The 25,964-nt window shown below is 40.1% G+C and overlaps 1 protein-coding gene across 2 annotated transcripts in view; it reads right to left on the bottom strand.

The window, feature by feature from the left end:
- The window catches only part of GRIK2 (glutamate ionotropic receptor kainate type subunit 2), an 843,393-nt gene that overhangs the window by 384,512 nt on the left and 432,917 nt on the right, over positions 1-25,964 (bottom strand). For both annotated transcript variants that reach the window (XM_040350159.1, XM_040350160.1), the window contains exon 7: positions 21,707-21,880. In XM_040350159.1, coding sequence (XP_040206093.1) covers positions 21,707-21,880 — 174 coding nt within the window. The remainder of the gene's footprint in view (positions 1-21,706; positions 21,881-25,964) is intronic.

Genomic DNA, 25,964 nt, shown 5'->3' with positions numbered 1-25,964 from the left:
AAAAAGCTAATTAGCATACCCGACGCGGAAAACGACGCGAACTCCACCCAGCGGGCGCCGAAGTATTGCACCTACGATCCAAAGGCGTACGAAGCCGTACGCCTGTCGGATCGAAGCCAGAAGCCGTCGTATCTTGGTTTGAGGATTCAAACTAAAGATACGCCGGCGTACTCTCACTGTGAATCTGGCCCCAAGAATGTGTCCTGGATGGCAAGTATTGTTTTCACTATTTTGTTGTGGTCTGTTTAAGGTGGATAGTTTGAAGACATTGTTGAGTACTCAAGAGTAGAGATTGGCCAAACACTCCCCAGTTTGGCTCACGCCAGAACTCCCGAACATAGCAAAAGTCTATGGGACCCGAACAGAAAAAATCAAAAGTGCCCATTTTGAAGGCTTATATGCAAATTATTGGCCATAAAAAGGGAATGGGGCCGCATACTATCCTGAGAGACATGTATCAATGCAAAAAAAAACTTTAAAAAATATTATTTTTAAAGGAGCAGTGAATTTAATGATGTTTAACCACTTATTCCCCGGAACAATTTACATCCTTCCTGACCAGAGCACTTTTTGCGATTCGGCACTGCGTTACTTTAACTGACAATTGTCTTACGACGTTGCACCCAAACAAAATTGACGTCCTTTTTTTCCCACAAATGGAGATTTCTTTCTTTTGGTGGTATTTGATCACCTCTGTAGTTTTTATTTTTTGCGCTATAACCAAAAAAAATCGTCAATTTTGGAAAAAACAATGTTTTACTTTTACATATATAAAAAAACAAATGTCTTTCTCAGTTTTAGGCCGATATGTATTCTTCTGCATATTTTTGGTAAAAAAAATGCAATAAACGTATATTGATTGGTTTGCGCAAAAGTTATAGCATCTACAAAATAGAGGATAGTTTTATGGAATTTTTTTTGTAATTTATACAGCCAACAGTGCAATAGAAATGCACTGATTACTGTGTAAATGACACTGGCAAGGAATGGGTTAAACACTAGGGGGCGATGAAGGGGTTAAGTGTGTCCTACCTGTAGGGGGGATGGGCTACAAGTGACATGACAGTGATCACTGCTCCCGATGACAGGGAGCAGTAGATCGCTGTCCTGTCACAAGGCAGAACAGGGAAATGCCTTGTTTACATAGGCATCTCCCAGTTCTGCAGCTCAGTGACATGATCGCGGGCAGCTGCCGGAAATTGAGTCGGCGGGTCCCGTGGGCACGATCACAGAGCACACGCGCACATACAGGTATGTTGCTTTGCGCAGCCGTGTCATTCTGCCAACGTATATCGGCGTTAGCCGGTCGGCAAGTGGTTAACGTGAAACAAATAAAAAGGGACAATTCCTTTAAATATAGTGCCTAGGGGGTCCCCTTAGCCTGCCTGTAAATTGGCACATCTGTACCATGTATAGAACCTACTGAAGAAAAATTGACATTTCTAAAGAAACAAAAATGACATTTCAATACAATGCCATTTCCGGCAATAGAAAAATCAGGGGGAAAAAACTACACTGCCCCCCCCCAATCAATACCAGGCCCTTTAGCAGCATAGTCAGTGTTTATCTGGTACTCCAAATTAAGTAATCCTTAGGTATAGTCTGTGGCTGTAATAGCTGGATGGTTATGTATCCATAAGTTCGGTGGTTGAAAAAGAAGGCAGCTATCCTTCAGAGTGTATCCAGAATTCTGAAAGACATGTAAGGAAAAAACAGGAAGGGGGAGGCGCCGACCTGAGTGTAGTATTAAAATGAAGACTTTAGGGGGCGTGGTGTCCGAGCAACCTGAAGCTCCGCTCAGCCGTCGTGGTTATCCACCATCAGAGCCATTGATAGCCCAACACTGCTTCTGAAGCCTCCATCATGCAGCCAGAAAGCAGCAGCATGACACACTATCATAAAGCCCCTCCACAGCCCTGTAAATTGGCAGGATTTTTCAATAAGGTAAGCCACGGGCTACAACAAAATGGCTGCGATCATAGGCTACACCATAATGGCAGTGATTGCGGGCCACCATCATGGCATCCAGCAGGGCCCAGAGCCTCACAAGGGAAATTTAGCAGCCCACCTAGACCCCAGGGCAGCGGAGACTCATCAGCGGCAGCTTCACCCACCACCTGCAGCCTGGCCAAGCAGCCAGCCTTCGGGAGCATTTTTCTGCGATTCAACTGCTCCCAGACCTCTACAATGGCGAAAGAACTTGGCAACAAATTACCAAAGAACTGCATAACTACAAAATTCTCCACAAATGGGGATATCCTGCCACACTCTCCATCACCCACAATGGAGTGACAGTGAGAATAACTAACCTGGATGAGGGTCTCTGTGCCCTTCAGCAATGGGGTATCCTTCGTGACCCCACTTGTGGCCTCCCACCATTATCAACCCGAAACCCTGATTTCCAATTGGAAGGTGTTCTCCTGCAAGTGGTTACCCAAAAGAAAACAAAAGATGGCTCCTAATCTATCTCAGTCACACAGACACCCACACACTCTGGCTGAGAGAATGTTTGATTCTTTCCTTAGGTCCCTCTTCAAGTGAAGCAGCAGACTTCTCTGCTCACAGTCTTTCCAAGGGACACCTTTTTTAGATTCTTGTTTATTAGAATGTTCACACGGTTATACAAAGTTCGCTTTATTCATCATTCCTGTTTTTCCAGTACGAGTCCTCTGGTTCCATGCATTGTGCCATCTTTGAGCAAAACACCTGGTGGGTATATAACCACTGACCCCAGGCACGCCAATACTCACTGGTATCACCATGACCCTGAACTGCCTTTCCCTTAAAGGGCCTCAACCACCCTGCCAAGAGGTTCTTCCTCTGGAAAGGGGCAATCAAGGCCAAGGCAGACATTGTTTGTATACAGGAGACTCATTTCCATAACGTGGCCTCCCCTAACTGCTCACACAGAGACTATCCACACATCTTCATGGCCAGCACTACAGAGAAGAAACAGGATGTCTTGCCAGCCATCAACAAGTTAGTGTCCTTTCAACTCAAGAAATCCCACCTAGACTTGGATGGCAGATTTATCATCATTATGGGCAACCTTATCTCCAAGTCATACACTTTGCTCAACATATACACCCTAAACTCACATCAACTCGGGTTCCTGAGAAACGTCTTCAAGACCATTGCTTCATGAAGGTATGGCTAACTATTGATGTGTGGGGATTTCAATCTCACAGTGGATCCACATATGGACTCCGGCTATCCCCCCAATAGAATGTTCCATCTCCACAAAGAGGAGTGAGTGAGTGAATAACTTGTATAGCGCTACAAATGCAAACTGAATCGCCTCAAGGTGCTTTATTTCCATCCAGTGTCGTCCTTATCCTTCAGAAGAGATACGACTTACATTTTTTCCTGAAGGCCCAATGGTTTTCTTCCATGCAGATGTTTGTGGGTAAACGTTTATAGCCGTGGTCCTTGGACTGAAAATATTCATTCTCCCTTTGATTTGTAGCGGGACTTGGGGATGTGGAGGAGGTTTTGGTTGGTTGATCGGAGAATGCGATTGGGGGTGTAATGCTTTATTTTCTCGCACAAGTATTGAGGAGCGTTTCCTTGTGTGCACTTGTGGGTGACAGAGGGTCTTTAATGTGACCCTACCCTTTACGGTTAGCCAATTTAGGGTCCTCAGTGAAAGGGTGATGGATTCCCAGGGTTTTTTCCCCATTACCAGTCTGGCTGCCGTGTTCTGGATGACTTGTAGATGCAAAATCTGATATTTAGGCAGTTCAATATAGAGGGAGTTTGCGTAGTCGAGTCGGGAATTGATGATAGTTCCAACTACTACTGCTATGTCTTCTTCTGGGATGAAGAGGATGAGTCTACGCAGTAGTCGGAGGATGTGGTGGGATCCACTGAGTACTGATCCTATTTGTGCATCCATCGACATTTCAGAGTCAAAGATGACTCCGAGACTTTTGACTTTGGTGCTTGGGGTGATCATCTGTCCGAGGATGGTGGGTGGTGTCCATGAAGTCTCAGCTTTTGTCTTTCGGTTTGCGTGGAGGATAAGAAGTTCTGTCTAGGATCCATTGAGTTTGAGGGAGCTCTCAGTCATCCAATCATCGATCAATGCGAGGCATTTTTCTAGACCGTTATATTGGTCTTTTTCCCAGTGATGCGAAAGTAGAGTTGAGTGTCGTCAGCGTATGAGTGGTTCTGTTTACTGATGATTTTGAGGAGTGGGCGAAGGTAGATGTTGAATAGCACGGGTGACAGGGGTGATCCTTGAGGGACTCCGCAAGAAATTGCGCAAGTTTCAGAGGTGAAGGCTCCTAGTTTTACTGTCTGGGAACGATTTTCTAGGAAAGATGCGAACCAAGGTAAATCTGCATCTGTGACTCTTTCTACTTCTTTAAGGTGAATGAGTAGAGTTTTGTGGTCTACAGTGTTGAAGATGCGTTGGGCTTACAATGATGTAGCTATATGCGTTTATGGGAATTTATTCTGATCAACCAGTATTTAGTATTTTTTATGACTCGTTTACATTCCATATTTTATTTATATTCATTTTTATTTTTTGTGTGCTGCTCAGCCCAAAAAAAAACAAGAAGAGGGGCGCCTCTGAGTATGTATCATAAGAATAATTTAATAAACAACAACATCCACTCACATGGAGAACAGATAAGTTGCATTCAAATCCGGTTGCTGGGCTAAAGAGATGAAAGTGGGACTGCAAGTCACAGCAAGAGAGTTACAAAAGTCAGTGGTTATGGCAAGCCGCGCTGTGGCTTTGGTGTGCATTCTGTCTATGTAGATTGAAAAGTAAACGCGGTCGTGTATTAAGAGTGAGACTAGAGGAGCATCACAGCACGGCGCCCGGCAATGACATCACACACATGCGACATTTTTCGAAGCTAGCAAGCCATTGATGGAAAAAAGACCACACCTCTTTTTCAAGCATAGAGTGTGTGAGAGCTTGGTGGGACATTTATAGGCTGACAGGGGGCGTGGCCATTATGGAGATTTGGGGAAAAAATAAAAATAAAAATAAAATAAAAGGGGTCAGCAAAGCTAGGGGGAAAACAAGAACATTAATCAAACACAATGCAAGTGGAATGAATATAACATAGAATGAAAAATAATGAATAAAAATTCAGGGGGAAGTTAACATTTAGAAGACACAATGCAAATGAAGCAAATAAATATGATGAAAAATTGCTGGGTAAAAGGGTTCATCTAAAATTAAAGTTGTATGAAGGAAAATAAATGCAGGGAAAACTAGATGGTGGGAATGGGATTAAATGATAAAAAATACTATATATTATGAAGGATAGTGATACAATATAAATCAGTATCATTGTGAGGTAGGTTATTAGTGATGATAATGCATCTCAGGTAAACCAATGACATATTAAATCCATTAATTAATTAATTAGTTAATCAACTAGATTAATACTATGTAGGTGAACTATAAATTCACCTACAAAAAAAAAAAAATTGTAGGTGAATTTATAGTTCACCTACATAGTATTAATCTAGTTGATTAACTAATTAATTAATTAATGGATATAATATGTCATTGGTTTACCTGAGATGCATTATCATCACTAATAACCTACATCACAATGATACTGATTTATATCGTATCACTATCCTTCATAATACGCTTATTCAGGGTGGGTACTCATGCCGCCCAGCTGTGGGCCCGCCTCCCGCATTGTTGAGCTAGCGTGACATTGGTGGGCAGTCTCACACACGTGCCGGACGCAATATAGACGTCCCCCCGTCATTCAGCTTGTGGCCATTTGTATGCAGGCGTCACAGTCCTCATTAGCTGTTGCCCTCCAGCATACTTACAAGGTAAAAATATTCATCCCCTATGTAGCCCTTACTTTATTACTCTCTTCACTATGTGAAACAAAAGATATGATATTATGGGAACGAGACCTCCATATACCTATCACTCCCTCTGAATGGCGAACTGCCATAAAATCTATTTTTAAAGCCTTGAATTGCACTAACTACACATTGTTAGCTCTAAAAATCACCAATAGATGGTATTACACCCCAGCTAGAGTGGCCAACTTTTCTCCTGCCTTATTCCCCTTATGCTGGCATAGTTGTGGAGAGGTAGGCAACCTTCTACACACCGTCTGGGGATTTGGAAACAAGTCTTCCAATAACTCGCCCATTGCACTGGGATCCTTAAAAAAACCTGACCCTGCCTTAGCCATACTCAACCTTGGAATACTGTTGATCTATATCCAGCAGAGTTCCAATATGTGGTTACCCATATTTTGCTTGAAGCCTGTCTCTAAGGCCTCGTACAGACGAGCAAACATGTACGATGAAAACGGTCCGCCGGACCGTTTTCAGCGTACATGTCTGCCCGGAGATTTCTGTATGATGGCTGTACTCACCATCATACAGAAATCTGCGCATACTCGATACGCGGCGATGAGGTCGTGCCGTCGCCGCGACGATGACACGGCGATGTGCGCGGCCCTGGCAGTTCAATGCTTCCACGCATGCGTCAAAGTCATTCGACGCATGCGAGGGATGGCGGCCGCTCGGACATGTACGGTAGGTCTGTACAGACGACCGAACTGTCCGACGGACAGGATTCCAGCGGGCATGTTTCTAAACATGTTTAGAAATATTTGCCCGCTCGAAAAAGGCCCGGCGGGCAAATGTACGGTGGAATCCTGTCCGCTCGGCTGTACAGACGACCGAACATGTCTGCTGAAACTGGTCCACGGACCAGTTTCAGCAGACATGTTCGTTCGTCTGTATGGGGCCTTAGTGGTACAAAATGGGAATCTAATCTCACCCCAAACCTCTCTGATGTGGTGAAAACAATGGACCAAAACTATACCTTTGAAACGCCTTCTGGCAATCAATGTCCTGCAACACGCCACCTTGCCGTGTTATGGAGTATATGGAACTAGATTATACAATGAAGTTGTTTCTAAACTGTACTGGCATTCTTTGTAGTCTTTACTTTGTATTTTTTTTTCTTATTTTGCTTCAAATGTTTGTTATTTCATACAATTTTTCATAAACCAATAAAAATTATTGGAAACAAATTAAAATGATGACTTTACTAGGACAAGATTAAAAACACTTACAAGATGATAGAAGATGCATGCTCATCAACGTAAAGTGCAGTTCATGTGGAATGCCAGGACTGCACTTTACGTTGATGAGCATGCATCTTCTTTCATTCTGTAAGTGTTTTTAATCGTATCCTATTAAAGTCATAATTTTAATACTACACTCAGGTCTGCGCCTGTCGCTCCTTATTTTTTCCTTATATACCAGTCCCTTTGGGTCTGGTATGAATTTTAAGGGAAGCCCCACGCCAAATTAAACAAAAATGTTGTTGAGTCTTCCTAAAATCCATAACAGACTGTTATCTGAGGCTGGAAAGGACAGGGACAAGGGAACCATGCTAGGCCACATGCCCTCAACATGAGGGGTGCTCAGGGGCAGGGCCACTCCAAAGTACCATGTCCCTATGTTGATGGGGACAAGGGCCTCTTCCCGACAACCCTGGGCTGTGGTTGTGGGGGTCTGCAGGCAGAGGGCTTATCGGAATCTGGTGGTCTCCTCTAACCACTAGCCCACCGCCCGCCATCACATGACGGCGGGATGATGAGCCTCTCGTTCTGGGCGGACGTCATACAATGTTGCGCCTTCCCGAGCCACAAGGGGGTGCGTGCCCGGTGCGTCACTGGGAACCTGAAGCGCGTGCCCGGAGGTAGAGGAGACTGATGGTGTGTCCCTTGTACATAGGGACACCGATCGGTCACCTCCCCCAGTCAATCCCCTCCCCCTACAGTAAGAATCACTCCCTAGGGAACACATTAACCCCTTGATTGCCCCCTAGTGTTAACCCCTTCCATGCCAGTCATCTTTATACAGCAATCAATGCTTTTTTTATAGCACAGATCGTGTATAAATGTGAATGGTCCCAAAAATGTGTCAAAAGTGTCCGATGTGTAAATAATCAATAAAAATGCTATAAACCTATTCAATATTTTCTTTACCAAAAATATGTAGAAGAATACATATCCTAAACTGAGGAAATTTTTTTTTTTTTTTTTTAAATGGATATTTATTATAGCAAAATGTAAAAAATATTGTGTTTTTTTCAAACTTGTCCCTCTTCTTTTGTTTAAAGCGCAATAAATAAAAACCACAGAGGTGATCAAATACCACCAAAAGAAAGCTCTATTTGTGGGAAAAAATTATAAACATTTCATTTGGGTACAGTGTTGCATGATCGCGCAATTGTCATTCAAAGTGTGACAGCGCTGAAAGCTGAAAAATGGCTTGGGCAGGAAGGGGGTGAAAGTTCCCTGTATTGAGGTGGTTAACAAGATCCTGCCCCCCATGTGAATAAGTATGGGGTACATATTATGCCTACTTATTCACCAAAAAAGTGTCAAAAAGTAAAAAAAAACACAAACAGTTTTTGACAATTCATTTATTTAAAAAAAAAAAGTCTCCGGATGTATTCCATCATCAATCACGCCACCGCTGCCACACCCAAAAAAAGAGATTAAAAAAACCTGCTCTGCCGTCAACGAAGGCTAACTGCCCACTTGACAGTTATCACAGTATATAGGTAAGGACAGAGCTACCTGGCTGATATGGTTTAAAATGGGGGCTTTTTTTTGTCAACACCCAAAGCCCCCCGACCTCTAAGGGGCCCGGTGGTTCCCAGGGCCCCGGATGGCACCCCCCTTTTTTAAAATTTTTCTTTGTTTGTTCGTCAGCACCCAAAGACGGCCGTCAACTTGCGACACTCCCCTGGCTTCTCAATTTGGGGTGGCAGCACCCTGTCTGCCTCTCAATCCTAAGAACGGTCTCAACCCCTCTGGCACACCTATTTGATAATATTAGTGTGGAACCCAGCAACAGAGATAAAACACTATATTGTTAAACCCTGGGTTCCGTCACTTCATCAGCTGAGGTAGTAAATAGAGACTTACACACAATATCAATGAACCACCTGTAAATGTTTACTATGGTAAAGAATAACATAAGGAAATCGTATAAGATAGATGAATAAACAGAGGTTATGATTGGCAGGAGGTATTTGTTCAATGCAATAATATCTTACACTTGTACCCAGTAATAAGTTAATGGGGGTATATGTGAACAGGTGCACAGGGAGATAGATCCTCAATACTTTTAACACATGTATTTAATACCTTCCCACTGAGGCCTCAGCACAGAGACCAATGCGCACAGAAATTGCACAAGCAGTGAATACAGTAATACAATGCAAGTCCTAACAACATTCCACTAAATGGCTCCCTCTAGGTTTCAGTTCAGAACAATTCTCAATGTAGAGCTTTGCAAATGAATAAAGCGATGAGTGTCTCTCAAGTTCCAGTTATGTCTTCAGATAGCTTATTTTATACTGCAGTGTGATTAATTGTTATCCACAAGAAACAGAGAAATAGCAATAACTGTGGAATAAGATGCTATGAATTCCTTAACTGAAGAACTATTCCCACTTGTAATTCCTTCTATGTGTGAGTAATACAGTACTGACCTTACAGCATGGGGGAAAGGAAAACAAGGCCCCAAAATCTGGTTGTAGGATGCTCAGGTGCAGCAGATCCACAGCCACAGGATTACAGGTCTCAGCGGCAGTCTGTACAGAAGAAACTCACTTAGCAAAACCACAGTCACTACTTGGATAGGCAGATGCCTTCTCACCACTATGGATCCCAGCTGGCTGCAGACTCCGTCCGCAACATCCTGCAGGTGTCTCTATCAGTGTAGATGGTGCTGCTGCCATGCGGCTGGTCCTCCTGGTGTGCTGGAAGGCAGCTGCTTTAAATGCTCTGAAGCACAGACCGATCCTCCTGCTCGGTTAGAAGGGCTGTTCACAAAGATCCCTCTGGGGCGGCGATCCGCTCTCTGCTGTAGGCCGCAGTCTCTCAGCCCTGGTCACACACAGACCTCCTGCTGGTTGATGAATGGCGTCCGGAGAGGCCGAAAGCAGGCCACGCCTGTTCTTTTATCTGTTTACCCAGCAGGCTGTTCTGTGACTTGCACTGTGGGTCTGTGACTTGGCATTGTGGGTCAGTAGTTCCCAGACTGATTTAACACATGAGTCTATTCCTCATCAAACCTAATATCCCACAATGCATAACTGTTTACTTCTTAGAAGAGGTAAAGGTCCTGATAAAATTTCAGCGGTCACTAGAGGGAGCCAAACCCTTACTTAAGAAACAATGAACTATTCAACATAATACCTTAAGTAGCAACCATGGGCTACGTATATATATATATATATATATATATATATATATATATAGATATATATATATATATATATAGTATATATATATAAAAAGAGAGAGAGAGCGGAGAGGTATTACAAGGGAACCATAAACTTCTGTATAAACATACTGTATATTATTTTTGTTGTGACATCTTTAAAATGATTTCAAAATTATAAAAATGCAGTCGAAGCCCTACAAAAATATGATAAAAGATACGCACTTGTCATTCTCCAAAAGCTTGTTACCTAACTGACATACTAATTTGCTTCACCTTTTGAGTAACCATCCCTGTGCAAGTATGAAATATGGAATTCTGACTTTATATTGCCTTTTCTAATATGCATACTTTCTCAGAGCTGGTAAATTAAAATAATAAAGTTAACAGGTTAGCAAAAGGACAGAGAACCAAATTGCAGAATGAGGGTCAACATCCCCCATATTTTCTCAGGTTTACTTTATCATCAAAATGAATAGGTAAGCGTACATGTTTCAACCTACTGTATAGAAACCAACACCAAAAACGGGCCAACCCACTTATAGGTCTACCATGGATCAAAACATGTATCTCCATGTACACTTAAAAGCATATTACTTTAAACGGTACCCTTAATGGAACCTTTAATGTACACAATGAATAAAAATACCATGGTATAAAAAGATCTCAATAAAACCATGCTCTGTAGACCCTTCCACCACATGAACATAACTATCTATACAGAATATTGTATATATGCAGAATATACACAATAGCATTAGATATGTTTTCTAGTTCTATGCTGACAAGATCTCTCCTGCTCCTATTAATAATCATGGACCTTGCCCATTATCCATACATTTGCTCTACAATGTACTGTACATATTGCTATGCCCAACCATCTATAAACCATCTGGAATTGTATATGAATGAGAAAAATGGCATCTATCCGAACACATCCAATCTATCATTGTATACAATTATTTGTGGTTAAGCAAAAGTCTTCCATAAATAGGTCTCAACTCACTGTGTGTGTTCCTATATATGCTCCAACAATATCACAACCGCTTATTCCATAATGATAATGGGCGCCATACCAGTTCCACGTCTCCAGCCAGATTATACTCTTGTACTATAGAGGTGTCTAAAGAAATAGGTCCAATAAAAAAAATCTGATTTTGTACTTTTTTTGTAATGTTATTTTTTTTACAAGGGAAAAGAAGAGGACCAACAATGAAGGGAAATCTAAAGGAGTAAGGAGAAGGATCTCCATAAAGGAGAATCCCAGAGACACAGAGAAAAAGGGTGCAACAGAAAGGCAAGACTAATTTGCCACCAGTTGAAGGGAACAGTAAAAAATAGCACTTCATTAATCTTTCTGACTGCAAGCTTTTAGCAGATCACATTTCTTTGTGAAGGGATTATTTTTCACCACAACAGATAGGTGAGTTTATCACCTTTAAGGATTAGGTTTTGTTTATGAGATTAGTGTTCCTGAAAAGCAAATGTGTGGTAATAAATAAAACCTGGGTTTGGTTCAAGCAGGGTTCGGGAAAACAGGATTAAGTTGGGTTCTGGATCTGAACTTCCTATACAGTTTAATAGTCACAAAATTGTTAAAAAACAGTGTTCTGCCACTTTATGGGCTAAAGCCAGAAAATTGTCAATGGAGGGCTGGGCATTGCTCTAGGGAAAGTGAACCAAAGCAAAAAAATAAATAAAAAAAACAAAAAAAAAAAAACATGTTTTTAAATTCTGTCTGGAAGCAACAACTTTGTAATGTTTAAAGTAAATATTAAAAATGCAAAACTCCACTAAATAACATGCCTGGGTAGATGACAGCTGTTATAAACAAAGAGGCGGGCTCTCTCTGGGTGATGTAACTGACTATATATGTTCAATGACGTCAATGGGATCCCATGATATTATTGACCAAATATGATCATATCCATATATGGCAAATTATATCACCTAGGAGACCCTGCCTTTTTATTTTTATCAATTGTCAACTAATCTACTTGTCATTTGATGGGTATTTTTTTTATAGCAGGTTGATGGGTATCAGCATTGTGATTGGCATTATTAATTAATATTATTTTAAACTATTTCATCTTTAGGATTTCCAATTGTTGGCAAGTTATGGGTGTCAACATGGAGGCTTCCTGCGCATGCATGTGCGCACATCTGTGTGTTTCTGTGTTTATAATGAGGTAGGTAGCTGGCATATTTACACTTGGTGAAATAAAGGCAATTTTATACTGGAGCTAATATTATAGTACAGTAAAACCTTGGTTTGAGATTAACTTGGTATAAGAGCATTTTGCAAGACAAGCAAATTTTAAATACATTTTGCCTTGATATACAAGCAATGCCTGGATATAAAAGTAGCGTCAAGTCACAACTGAGTATTAAAGAGAAGAGAGGCGCCTCTAAGGCCCCGTACACACGACCGAGTTTCTCGGCAGAATTCAGCCAGAAACTCGATCGGAGCTGTATTCTGCCGAGAAACCCGGCTGTGTGTACACTTTCGGCTGAGGAAACCGACGAGGATCTCGTCGGGCCAAATAGAGAACACGTTCTCTATTTCCTCGTTAGTCAACGGGGAAACTTGGCTCGCCGAGATCCTCGGTGGCTTCACAAGGAACTCGACGAGCATAACGATGTGTTTTGCTTGTCGAGTTTCTTGGCCGTGTGTACGGGGCCTAAGTGTATCAATATGGTTACACACCCTATCATATTGCTATAATCTTTTTATATGGACTATAAACTGAAGGACTTATGAATAAATGGTTGTGGAACAAATCATTTGAGTTTCCATTATTTCTTATGGGGAAATTTGCTTTGATATACGAGTGCTTTGACTTACAAGCATGCTTCCGGACAAATTATGCTTGCAATCCAAGGCTTTACTGTATGTTTACACTCTCTTTCTGAGTGCTCTAATTGGAGAATGTAAATTTTACAATTGCCATTTAAAGGACTATTGTGTGTATTTGGATTCAGTACAGCCAGCTGTGAGATCAGAGAAGCTTAGGTACTGCAAAAGAAATCAGGAAACTATTTTCTGTTTTTGCCCAAAGTGATTACTATGTTTAACCAATGATGGTGGTCATATTGAAACAAGCAAAGTTTGCAACTATAGAAAAGTTGCCCTGTGTTCAGATGGGGTGTGCTCTGTGAGAGCCCTCTGCAATGGGACTGGAAAAGAAGATCAATAATGGGTGTATGTGGTTCCTAATCATTAAATCACCACCACTAAACATGGAGATATTGGGAACGTTTTTATATATTTTTTGCTACAGAAATTTCCTGCAGAGACAGATATTAGCTTGACAGGTAAAATCTGTTATTGTAATTACAATACCATAAATCAGCACATAAGCATGTAAGCAGCACATACAAATTATGTTTTGGCCATGGATCCCTGGATGTCTCATTGCAAAGATTGATCAGTGGACATCTTTCTTCTCAGTCTCAAGTGACTTGCACGGCATCAGCGCTATTTTTTTTTCCAGTCAATGGATAAATACAGCACTTGTGTATTTGTGATGCAAATGCTTTATTTCATATTCTCTACTGAATAGGAATCAATTTGTTATCAATAACAAATACATTACTAAAAGTCCAAGGCTGAAATAAACAATTTTTTGTACCTTTCAACTCTTTTGACTATTCGGATCTTCACTGATACATACATGTTGAATGCCATGAGCTATGAATTAATCTCTTACCCTAAACAGTTGTGTTTATTATTGCTATATGAGCCCTATCACAATTTTTATTTTATTTTTTTGTTCCTACTGATACAAATGCGTGGGTCTAACACAAAATTCCCTTTATAACATGAAAGACGCAGATTATCGCCCGAGAACACACACTAGAGGGAGCCAAGATGTGAGTTTTGATCTATTGACAAGTTTGTCTGGTTGTCCCTCTTTATGGGAAAATACACCTGCATTGCTCAAGTGACAAGCCCCTCCTTAAAAAAAAACACTACAAGAGACCTGGGTCCCCTCTTGGAACATTAGCGGGCAGGATGTGTACTGTTGGTCTATGCACATCGTCAGACTTAAGGGAACCTGTCACGAAACATCCCTGTTTCATTCTATTTTTGGCATAGGATAGGACTCTATGGTTTAACCCTCACACCTCCAGCGTGGACCTTTGATCACAGTATTCATAATATTAACAGACAGCGGAATATGAGCTCATAGAGGGTTGAAATAATTTGATTCTGTATTTTTCTAATCTGCATAATGACTCCTTTCTTTTTGTAGGGGTTCATCCTTGCTGGGGGCAGAGAACAGCCGAGACGCTTATGTCTCCGCAATTCTGCTCTTCTCACTCCTCAAGCCCTCCTAGGTTCAGTCTGTTTGATGTCTATTAGGCCCCATACTCACGACCAAACATGTCTGCTGAAACTGGTCCGCGGGCCAGTTTCAGCAGACATGTTCGGTCGTGTGTGGGCACGAGCGGGCCGAATTCCAGCAAACATTTGCCCGCCGGGCCTTTTCCCAGCAGACAAATATTCCTGGACTTGTTTTAAAACAGTCCGCTGGAATCCTGCCCGCTCGGACATGTACGGTCGTCAGTACAAGACCTACCTGTACATGTCCAGGCGCCCGCCGTCCCTCGCATGCGTCGAATGACTTCGACGCATGCGTGGAAGCATTTTAAAGGCGGGCCGCCCACGTCGCTGCGTCATTGTCGCGGCGACACCGCGTCATCGACGCGGCGACACCGCGACACGCCCCGCGTATTGTTTACGCGCGGACTTCTGTACGATGGTGTGTACAACCATCGTACAGAAGCCCTCTGGCAGACATGTATGGTGAAAACGGTCCGACGGACCGCTTTCACCATACATGTTTGTTCGTGTGTACCCGGCCTTACAGGCAGAAGGCCATGTGAGTACACTTCTACACCAAGAGACCTTGTTACAAACCCAGCAGAACAGTGAGTATACTACTTAAACATATTACACATACTTTAGGGCAGAAATGCCAGATAAACAAAGAATATGGACATTTCTGCTGGGCTGAAGTGTCCTTTGCACCAAAATGCTAGAACACTCTCAAAGCCGCCTTCCTATTATTATTGTTATCTGTTTGTTTTGTTTTTTTTCTTCACTAGAAGGTGTATTACCTTCTTCTGGCCTCCATGCAGTAGTTATGCTTACAGGGAGGAGAAAGATGACTTATCTTGCAGACTCCAGGAACTAAGATGACTGTGTAATGAATACACTGTCCTAAATTTCTAGTGTTACTACAAATACCTTTAGATGATAGACTAGAACACATTTTCTTTTACACACACGTTAGGGGAAACTTATAACAAACAGTTGTCATCTATTGATTTATTCCACTTAGATCTAGGGTTGACCCATCATTACAGACTGATGTTTGATGCGCATATATTTTATTGCTCACAATATTTCACTTTATTTTTGTGTTGCTGCGCCTTTCTACCGCATGCAAAATAGTATGATATTTGTATCATGTGCAACATAGAGACTAGAATTTCTCTGTTTTACAGATGTATGCATATTTTAATTATTTTTTTTTTTTCGGCCTATATGGCAAAAAATGTCCACTTTCGCCAATTTTGATTACTGTTATTTTAAAGTTGACGGTTTAAGACTACGCTATGTTGTTCTACAAACACGAGACCCAGGTCTCTCAGTTATATCTCAGTTATTTATGAGACAGAACCTTACACTTAATCCACCTAGGTGTTTTACTTACAGTGAACACCACTTCATCACCGGGTTCGCGCCGTTGCACCTCCTCCCCTCCCCTTTGAGCCCCCCCCTTTTTTTTGAGCAAACAATAATCTAATCCTTTCTCAGGAGATATTCACTTAATGCATACCTATTTGCTAACAAACCGCATAGGACATAACATGGCATATGCTTTTTTAGGGAAATCTCCAACCTTAATATCTCACAATATAAAGGGCCTCAATATACCCGAGAAGAGGTCTAAACTTCTAAAAGAGATTAAAAAATCCTGTCTACCTATAGTATTCCTACAGGAAACACACTTCAAAAGCAAACATGTCCCTACATTCACAGACAACATATTTACAAAAATGTACCATGCCACAAACCCCCTAGCCAAAACAAAAGGAGTCTCCATATTAATCAACAAAGACTCTCCTTTCAAAGATAAACAGCAACTTATAGATCCTGATGGACGCTACCTTTTCCTCAAAGGCGAGTGGGCAGATGAGCTAAAATGGTTTGCAGAAGGATGTGTCATTCTGGGAGGATATTTCAACATCCCCCTCTCTCCCCTCAAGGACACGTCTACAGGTCATACTGCCGTAACTTATAGGATCCTTAAACACATCAAATCACTCCTGAACTCCCTGGAACCCCTAATAAGGACAATAAATATAACTACGGACATGCAGGGATTCAGGGTGGGGAAGAGAGAATATAAAGTTGCCGCCTACGCGGATGATCTCTTATTTTTTTTAACACAGCCCCATATCTCTATTCCTAATCTCAATTTTTTTTTCGAAATCTTTAGCTTTATCTCCAATTTTAAAATTAATCAATCTAAGTCTGAATCCCTGAATATTAACCTTCCACCAAGACAAATAAAGTTAATGAAGGACAATTTTAATTATAGATGGGAACAAAACACACTGAAATACCTGGGAGTAAACTTGACTGACAATTTAGACTTCCTCTATCAACACAACTACAAACCGCTACTTACTGTACTGCTTAGAGATCTTAGGAAATGGTCATCAAAGACCTTCTCGTGGTTCGGTAGAGCCTCAATTTTGAAAATGAGAGTCATCCCAAGATTGCTCTACATATTTAATGCCCTTCCCATTAAAATCCCAGAGACCTTTTTTAGTAGCTTACGCAGATAGGAAACCAAGAATTAAACTCAGTTTACTGACTTTTCCCAAACACAGAGGAGGTACAGGATTAGAAAGATTGGATTCAATTGGAACAAGATCTATCCTCAAATCAACCTACTTTTTCTACACTTGGTCGATCCACTCCAAACTGAATAAAAAGCTGACAAACCCTCTAGTGGTGAGCACTCTTGACATATGGCACAAAACAGCCGGTAAACACAATCTTGCTTCAATACCTGGTCCACTAACTCCAATCACCAATAACCCAGACTTACATTTGAATACACAGATACGCACAGCCTCTCAATGCCTAACTGATTCAGGGGTCAAAACCCTAGATACCTTGCAGTCGGAGTGGGACAGACCACCTCCGGGCTTCTGGTTTTACATGCAATTAAAAGATTTCCTGACGAATAGCAAATATAAATCATCATACTGCCTACCAATGTCTCCCTTTGAGAATCTCTGTTTCCAGAGAACACCAGTAGCAAATACCACTTCACTGGCCTACTCCTGGTTAAACCAGGCTCAGCATATGGATGATTCAAAACATAAGGATAAATGGGAAAGGGATCTAAACATTAGGATATCGGTAAAACAATGGGAGAAGGCATGTATTATGACTCACAAATGCTCTTTGAGCTCTAAATATCAGGAGATTTCCTACAAAATTCTCAGTCAGTGGTACATTACGCTGCAAAGGGCCGTGAGGTGGTCCCCTACAGACCCAGGTTTGTGTTGGCGTTGTGGTAATGAATCTGGCACCTTTCTCCATATATGGTGGGACTGCCCACAAATTCTTACATACTGGGATGAGTTTAGAAAATGGATCACATTCATCACAGAAACCAAACTAGAGCTTACTGCAGCTGCCTGCCTGATTAATGTAAACACCATCACCATAAGCAAATACAAGAAATCTCTCACCAGACATCTTTTACTGGCAGATAAAACACTTATCCCCCTCCACTGGAAGACCACACATGTACCCAAAATCAGGGATTGGTTGGATAGAGTAAACCACATTTACAAAATGGAAGAAATTGCTGCCATGAAAAAGGAGAATAGTATGAATTTTAATGAAACCTGACAACCTTGGATTCTATGCTCATACTCTCCTGAATTCCAACTACTTAATGCTTAATATGTCACCTGCCGAATAAGTTTGCTTAAAATGGACGAATTTTAACCTCCCTGGCGGTCTTCCCGAGACTGACTCGGGGTTAGATTTTCCTGCTACTATCGGTAACCCCGAGTCAGTCTCGGCTCGCCTCGCTGAATCCACAGGCACTTTTTACTTACCTTGTCCTGGATCCAGCGATGCCACCGCGCTGTGTGAGCGAGCGGGACCTCGCTCGATTCACATAGTGCCTCCGTGTGACGCCGATCTCCGTTCCCTGTGACGTTACGACGCACGGGGACGGGGAACGGCGCCAAATTCAAAAACGTAAACAAACACTATACACACAGTATACTGTAATCTTATAGATTACAGTACTGTATGTAAAAAAAACACACACCCCCCCTGTCCCTAGTGGTCTGCCAGTGTCCTGCATGTCATTTTATATAATAAAAACCTTTTTTTCTCCCTGCAAACTGTAGATTGTCCATAGCAACCAAAAGTGTCCCTTTATGTCAAAATTAGTTTTAGATCAGCTAAAAAACAGCGATAATAAATTATTATCACTTGCAGAATTGTGCGATAGCGATTTGTGGGGAAAATTCGTCATAAAAAAAAAAAATAATGACAGCAACAATTCTGCAACTGAGCAAATTTCAGTGATTTTAATTTGATTACATTATTGAATAATTTTTATTATAATTATATATTATTTGTTATAATTATTATAATTATTTATTATATTATAATTTATCATTTTGTTTTTAAAAAAAATGTCATACCCCGGGATGCCTATTAGAATCTTGTTTGGTCAGATTTAAGTGAGTTATTTCTAAAAAATTACAGACCTACAATATAAAACGCCAAATTTCCTTGCAAATAATGGTACCGCTTTCAGCATGTTTTTTCTGAAAGAATCATACCGCCAGGGAGGTTAAACTAGTCAAGTGACTTCTCTACTTTCATAACTATACCTATTTGATGTTGAGGTATCCTATCTAATATACTCCATGAGATAGATTGGTATTATATCTTTTTTATTTGAACCGTTAGGTTCCACTCGCTATTCCCCCTACCACTTCCCTACCTCCCTACTTACCCCCTTCCCCCATTACCCTATTATCTGTTCCTTAGCCAAACTCTTTTTATATAACATTTCTAAAGCATATGTATGCCTCTTGTAACACCTATTCGTTCACCTGACTTTGTATTTTGTTTATATTTTAAACATTTTGACAACAGTTTAGTCATGGATGAATGATTCCTTAATGCATCTGTTTTATTATCTGTTTTTGTACTAAGATTCAAAAATCCTCTGACAATTAAGGTTGCTCAAACACATGCTTCAAGCACCACTCTGCATGCTTCATTTTATAAGAATCCAATCTAAATCAGTCCCTAAACACTCGTATACAGAATAAGAAAATTGGGCAAACATTTTCGTCCAAAGAATTTTCATACGATTTTCGTACAGTGTGCACACAACTTTCAACAACTGATTCCAAATTTTCATAAGAAAACTCCCGAAGGACAAATTCCAAAACAGAACAAACGATTTTCATTTAATGTGTACCATTTGCAACTGATTTTCATACAAGAAAAATCTGAAAATAAAGACTGAGCATGATCAGAAGCAACAAACAACAAAAAAAAGCCTTTGTCGTACAAGAATATTCGTAAGAATCTTCTTACATTGGTTCCGATTTGCTGTGAAACGTCAAGAAAAATCGGAAGAATGTTTGCCCAATTTTCTTACAGTATGTACCCCACTTAAAGCTGAGGTCCGGTTTAAAAACTTTGAAAAAAGGACACTTATCCTGTCCAGGGTGCCCGCGATGACGGCAGCCGAAGCTGAGAAATCACTCGCCCTATTCCCTACTGAGCATGCACAAGCCGCGCGGTGCAACGTGAATGGGCAATGTCTCCTGGGACACACATAAGTTCCCCCATTCCCCAGGAGGCAGTGGAGGAGGAGAAGAAAGAAGATGGACCGCGGATCAGGAAGTGGCAGATTAGGACGATCTGTCTAGCAACAGGCACTTCAGGTATATATGGTGGAGCTCCGCTTTAAGTCATGTACCACAACTTAAGGCTCAGCAGGCAGAAATTTCCCTGAGACAACAGTTTGTACTCAAACCAGCAGCTGTATTTCTGTGACCTGCTTTGATCTTTTTTGAAAGGGCTGTTAGCATTTACATAGAAGCACTCTTCTTATCCTTACACCATCATTGCCTGCTTGCACAAACCTCTACCAAGAAATTGTAAAATCTCCATTGGTACTTAAGGTAGGCCATGGATGGTGTAAAAAATGTGCACAATTTCCCCGTCAAAACACAGACAGTGCTGATAGGGAAATCCCTCCTTCTGAGACATTGTATCCTCCCAGCGGGAAGGAAGGTGGGGGCAGAGCCATTTCAGCCAGGAGAAGACAGTGATTATTACTAGTGGCTTTAGCATCCGCTAGTGATAATCACAAGTAAATCATCTTGGCCCATACACAGTTTGAATATTCAAATTCGAACCATCTATGGCTGGCCTAAGAAATACTTCTAACTTTCAAGTCCCTCTGTCAAGCTCATCATGGTCAAATATTGATACCTTTACAATAAAGTTGATTTACTAAGACAGCATAGGTTTAAAAAGGAAGGGTTACTCTGCAAAGTGAAAAGGTGTTCACTCAGAATACCCAATCAGGTGTGAGGAAAATTGAACAAACCTGAATCTTTGCTAGCACATAATTGGAACAGCTTAAGCTTACGTACTAAGCTCAGTGAATATTCACTTTGCAGTAAACATTCACATATCTAAATGAACAACATCTAGTTAATTAACTGTGATGCCATAGACTGTTCTGTAAGGTGGTTTTAGGTTTATCGATAACATTATGGAGTTTAATTAATAGATGATATAGCATTTTAATTGACTAGACTGTAATCATATCAAACTGAGTTATCCTAATAGGCTAATTAATTTGTTAATGAATTTCCACTGATTAGTTGCAAGGCTGATCTGCTAATTCATTTCATCTATGAAATGCTTACTTACCATTCAAAAATAAGCACAGTTGTTTTTCAACCCATACTCATACCCATATCACATGTGCATAACCTACATGTATTTGGGGTCTATGTAACCAGGTTAAATCAGAAATACATTTTTTTGCTGAAAACTATAGGCAACGATATCGTTTGTTGGCAAATTACGAATTAAAAAAAAAAAACTATGCTATTTGTTATTTGTTCAATTGTCTGTCTATAATAATCAAGGGCAGAAAAAAGTCTAATATATGCTGGAAAAATATTTAATTTTGATATGCAAAGCAATTATAGAGTTGGTATTATAGTTTGTATTACCACATGAAATGTGGAGGTGTCCTAACTATAATTAGATACTTTAAACCATGTAAAAAAAACTTTTAAAAAAACTATAATTTTGTACGTTCAACCATTTAAACAAACTTTACTCAAGAAATCTTACCGTCATAAATCCATCCAGTAATCCTGAGTCAGGTTTAGGGGGTGCCTGCAATCTTTCCATAGACCATTTTTCAATTATAGATACAACTTGGCTGTTTTCTATATTCAAAATTCTGAATCCAGTCATGTTAACGCCACTGTACCTATATGGCTCCACATCTAATGCAAATAGGTCCTGAAGACATGAAATGAAAACAAAGGACAATTTAATTACAGATTGTAAAATGTTCTGGCTATTAGTATCTGTATTAATGAAGATAAGGTAATTTACCAAAATGTCAAATATAAGGACCTGCAGCAGTTAATTTAACTTACATGTACTGTTTTATATACCTTCTGTTCATTGAGGTGTTTGGGAGTCACGCATTTGAAAATATTTTAATTATAATTTCAAATACTTAGTTCCATTAAAATATGAAGTCAGTCTATTGTGGGAAGGGGGAAACAGCTATATGACCATACTCTTTTGCAAATAATTAGAAACATTATGATACAATTAAACTGAATTTGTCACATTTATTTAAACTAACCTTTGGCATGCACAAATTGTGTATAGGTGCAATTAGGTTGCACATGGTTACATTCATAAATATATAGACCATTTCTTTGTAGAACCATGTTATCAGGCTACTGTTGATTTATTATTACTTTTTTCTGACAGAGCCATAGCGGTGGTATAGAATTGGCTACTGAGCAGACCAACCAAAATGTGTGAGTGCTTACATTTTCTTATTGCCTCCTTCTGTTTGGGTAATGTACATGCACAAAAAAAAACTGTGGGATTAATTTACTAAAAGTGGAGAGTGCAAAATATGGTACAGCTTGGCATGGTAGCTAATCAGCTTCTAACTTCAGCGTGTGCAATTAAGCTTAGTTTACTATGCAGAGCAGAAGATTTTTCACTATCCTGTTTTAGTAAATCAACCTCAGTATGTCACATTTTCAAGAACCTCATGATCTCTTCCTTTTTTTTTTTTTTTACAAAATGTTTAATAATATTCAATTCAACAATACTGCTTGACATTTTGGTGGATACATTGCAGTTGAACATTAAGCAAAGTACATGGTTAGACTCCCAAAAAGTCCCACACATGTGGTATCCCTGTACTCAGGAGACACAGCAGAATGTATTTTGGGGTGTAATTCCACATATGCTCATGGCATGTGTTAGCAATATATCATTTAGTCACAACTTTGTGCAAAAAAAAAGTTTGTAATTTTCCCGCAACTTGTGGCAAAATATAAAATATTCCATGGACTCAACATGCCTCTCAGAAAATAGCTTTTTTTGTGATTATTCAATCACTTGGGACAAAAAAAATAAAATATTCAATGGGCTAAACATGCCTCTCAGCAATTTCCTTGGGGTGTCTACTTTCCAAAATTGGGTCATTTGGGGGGGGTTTGCAATGCCCTGCAATTTTAGCACCTCAAGAGCATTACAATGTCTCAGAAGGAGGGATTTCCCTATCAGCACTGTCTGTGTTTTGATGGGGAAATTGTGCACATTTTTTATACCATCCATGGCCTACCTTAAGTACCAATGGAGATTTTCCAATTTCTTGGTAGAGGTTTGTGCTAGCAGGCAATGATGGTGTAAGGATAAGAAGAGTGCTTCTATGTAAATGTGAAAAATAATCAAAATAGCTGTGTACAGTGTAGGGAAGAACCACTCAGCTGCACATCCTGTGTCAAGCCTAAGTGCAGCTCCAGGATGGGAGGGAGAGCTTACAGAGTCCCACAAATAACAAAGCATCCATAGAAGAGAGGGGTTTTGGCGTGGAGCACCACCCCCTAGATCCAGTCATCCACTGCTTTGTTGATGTATGATTTTTTCCACATTACAAACAAATGGTTTAAAAAAAGAGTTGCTCAAGCCTATTTGTGTAGCAAGTGATCTGTGATCATTACATGAGGGTCTTGCATGTTAAGCTACTGCCATTTATCAGACATACAGACCCTAAAAGTATGCATGGACTGGAGCCCCTTGTGGAGTGATTTACTGCTTCTAAGGGCTATCTCCAAAATTAGCTCTACAAGCCAGCAATTATCTCTGCTGTGTGAACTTTCAGCTGAGTGAAAACATTTTGTAAGAACACCAAAAAATGTTTAAGTGCTTTGAGTGCTGTCTGTTTGTTTTTCATCAACCCTGTTAGTCAGCAACTAACAAAATTAGGCTGCATTCACACCTGAGCGTTTTGTCACCTGAAGCATGAAGCTCCAAAACGCTAGAGGGGAAAAAATACATTATTCTATATGGAGATGGTTCACATCTCCACTCCAAAACGCCTGAAGCCGAATGCCTGAAGCTCAAACAAGTTTCGGACCCTTTTTTGTTGCGCGAATTGGGCGGATTTGGGCGTTTTAGAACATTTGTATTCCCATAGAAAGTTTCTACAGGCGTTTTGTCGCTTTAATCTGCCCTGTGAAATAGAACATTTCACCCAGGCAGAAGATAAAAAAATCTACAAACATAGCAACAAGAGATGATCATTTTTCCTATTGGATAAAAAAAAAACGTTGAAGTTCAAAAACGTCGGACAACGCTGTATGCAAACGCGCGAATACGTGTGAATACGCGCGACAAAACGTCGGAAAAAACAACTAAAAACGATACGCTCAGGTGTGAATGCAGCCTTAGTGGCCCAGCTGAGCAGATGTTTTGTTTGTTTAATGCTATGGACATAAATATGAAATATAATCACCATGCTACTATTTGCAATAAACTATTGGAGGTGAAATAAAAAATATTGTGAGTAAAAGGCTTGCTTCTAAACACTGTTATGTGTTCCCACACCACAGAAAAAATCGCAGCACAACCTTACTAATCAATAACTTAATAATAATGGTGGAACTCTTTAATGCATAGTATTATTAATAAACCTCACTAGTACCACAATACCAGTCTCTGTGCTATGCAACTACACCTATTATACATATTAAACTAAAAATAAAACACGAGTGCAATATTTAATGTGATACTGTATGTGACTTCACATGGAATGCACATCAACATGATGATAAAACATTTAATAAAACTTAACAGGGATACCCCTCTTATGGATATTTACAATACAGATTAACTTCAAGTGCAATCATTCACATTAAAATAATTAAAACATAATAAATTAAGTGTAGCAATCTAAACTAAGCAAAAAACATCCAAAGTGTAATGATGGTGGAAACTTCCCAACTAAAAGGTCTTCATTTTGTGAATAGAGTGAAGCAAAAATAATAACTTGTCGGTTAAATGTCCAATACATGTATCCAGACAGCTGCATATGTCCACAGTGAGCCCCAGCTTCAAACAAAGCCTTGTGATCCCCCACCAGTCAGTGAATGTCCTCACCATGAACTCAGACCTATTTGGAGGCCCCAATACACTTTCTCCTTTCAGATGTCTTATCCTGTGGCTATCTGCTCTTCAGATCCTCCAACTCTCCTCCGCAGGTAACCATGCACTTGAGGGATCACCGCTCCTCAGCTAATCGATTAATAGCCTATTTCCCAATTCATATGGCACTTACATTTCAGGTAATGCTAATTACATTTTTTTTCTTCTATACAAAAAATATTAGTTTTGTATAGAAAAAAATATATATTTTAATTTATACAAGGTGTTTTTGATCTGTTTTTAGTCCAATACAGCCAAATAGATGACAGGTTGCTGTTGGCTATTCTGAAAACATTGCTACTTTTAGGAAAGTACAGTAATCATTAACATTGTCATCTTTTTAGTTTTTATTGCTTGTTAAAAATAATAATGTGTTTTATTTATGCTTAAATAAGTTAACTGTAGGTGTGAGTAAGGTGTGAGTCTAAACATTTACTAAATGCAGCTAATCATTATGAATCTTATGGATAGTTAGGCTATCAATTCAATGGAGTGTGATATGTGTATTGCACTGATAGACTCCAACAAAATGGCACTGGTCTCATAGAAACTCATTATACACATTCCCTGGTATATAGCCAGTAAGATAGCTCTATGACTCTTTCTCCTTGAGGAAGTCCCGTGACTGGTGATGAAACATGTTTGAGGCAGAGTCATCATGCTAAGTAGGGAGTGATAATGTGGTATACTGTCTTATTGATATCTTGGATTCTTAAAGTGGACAATGTGATTGTACCTGGCAAGCTGTATATCTATGGTATGTGCACAGATTTTAGTACACACTAAAATGTGCGTGTTTTAAGGTATTTTTTTATATAAATAAAATCTTTAGTTTAGATTGCTGCAATGAATTTATTGTGTTTTA

Source organism: Rana temporaria, chromosome 4 (assembly GCF_905171775.1).
Source record: "Rana temporaria chromosome 4, aRanTem1.1, whole genome shotgun sequence".
NCBI lineage: Eukaryota > Metazoa > Chordata > Amphibia > Anura > Ranidae > Rana > Rana temporaria.
This window is presented reverse-complemented; position numbering and strand designations above follow the sequence as displayed.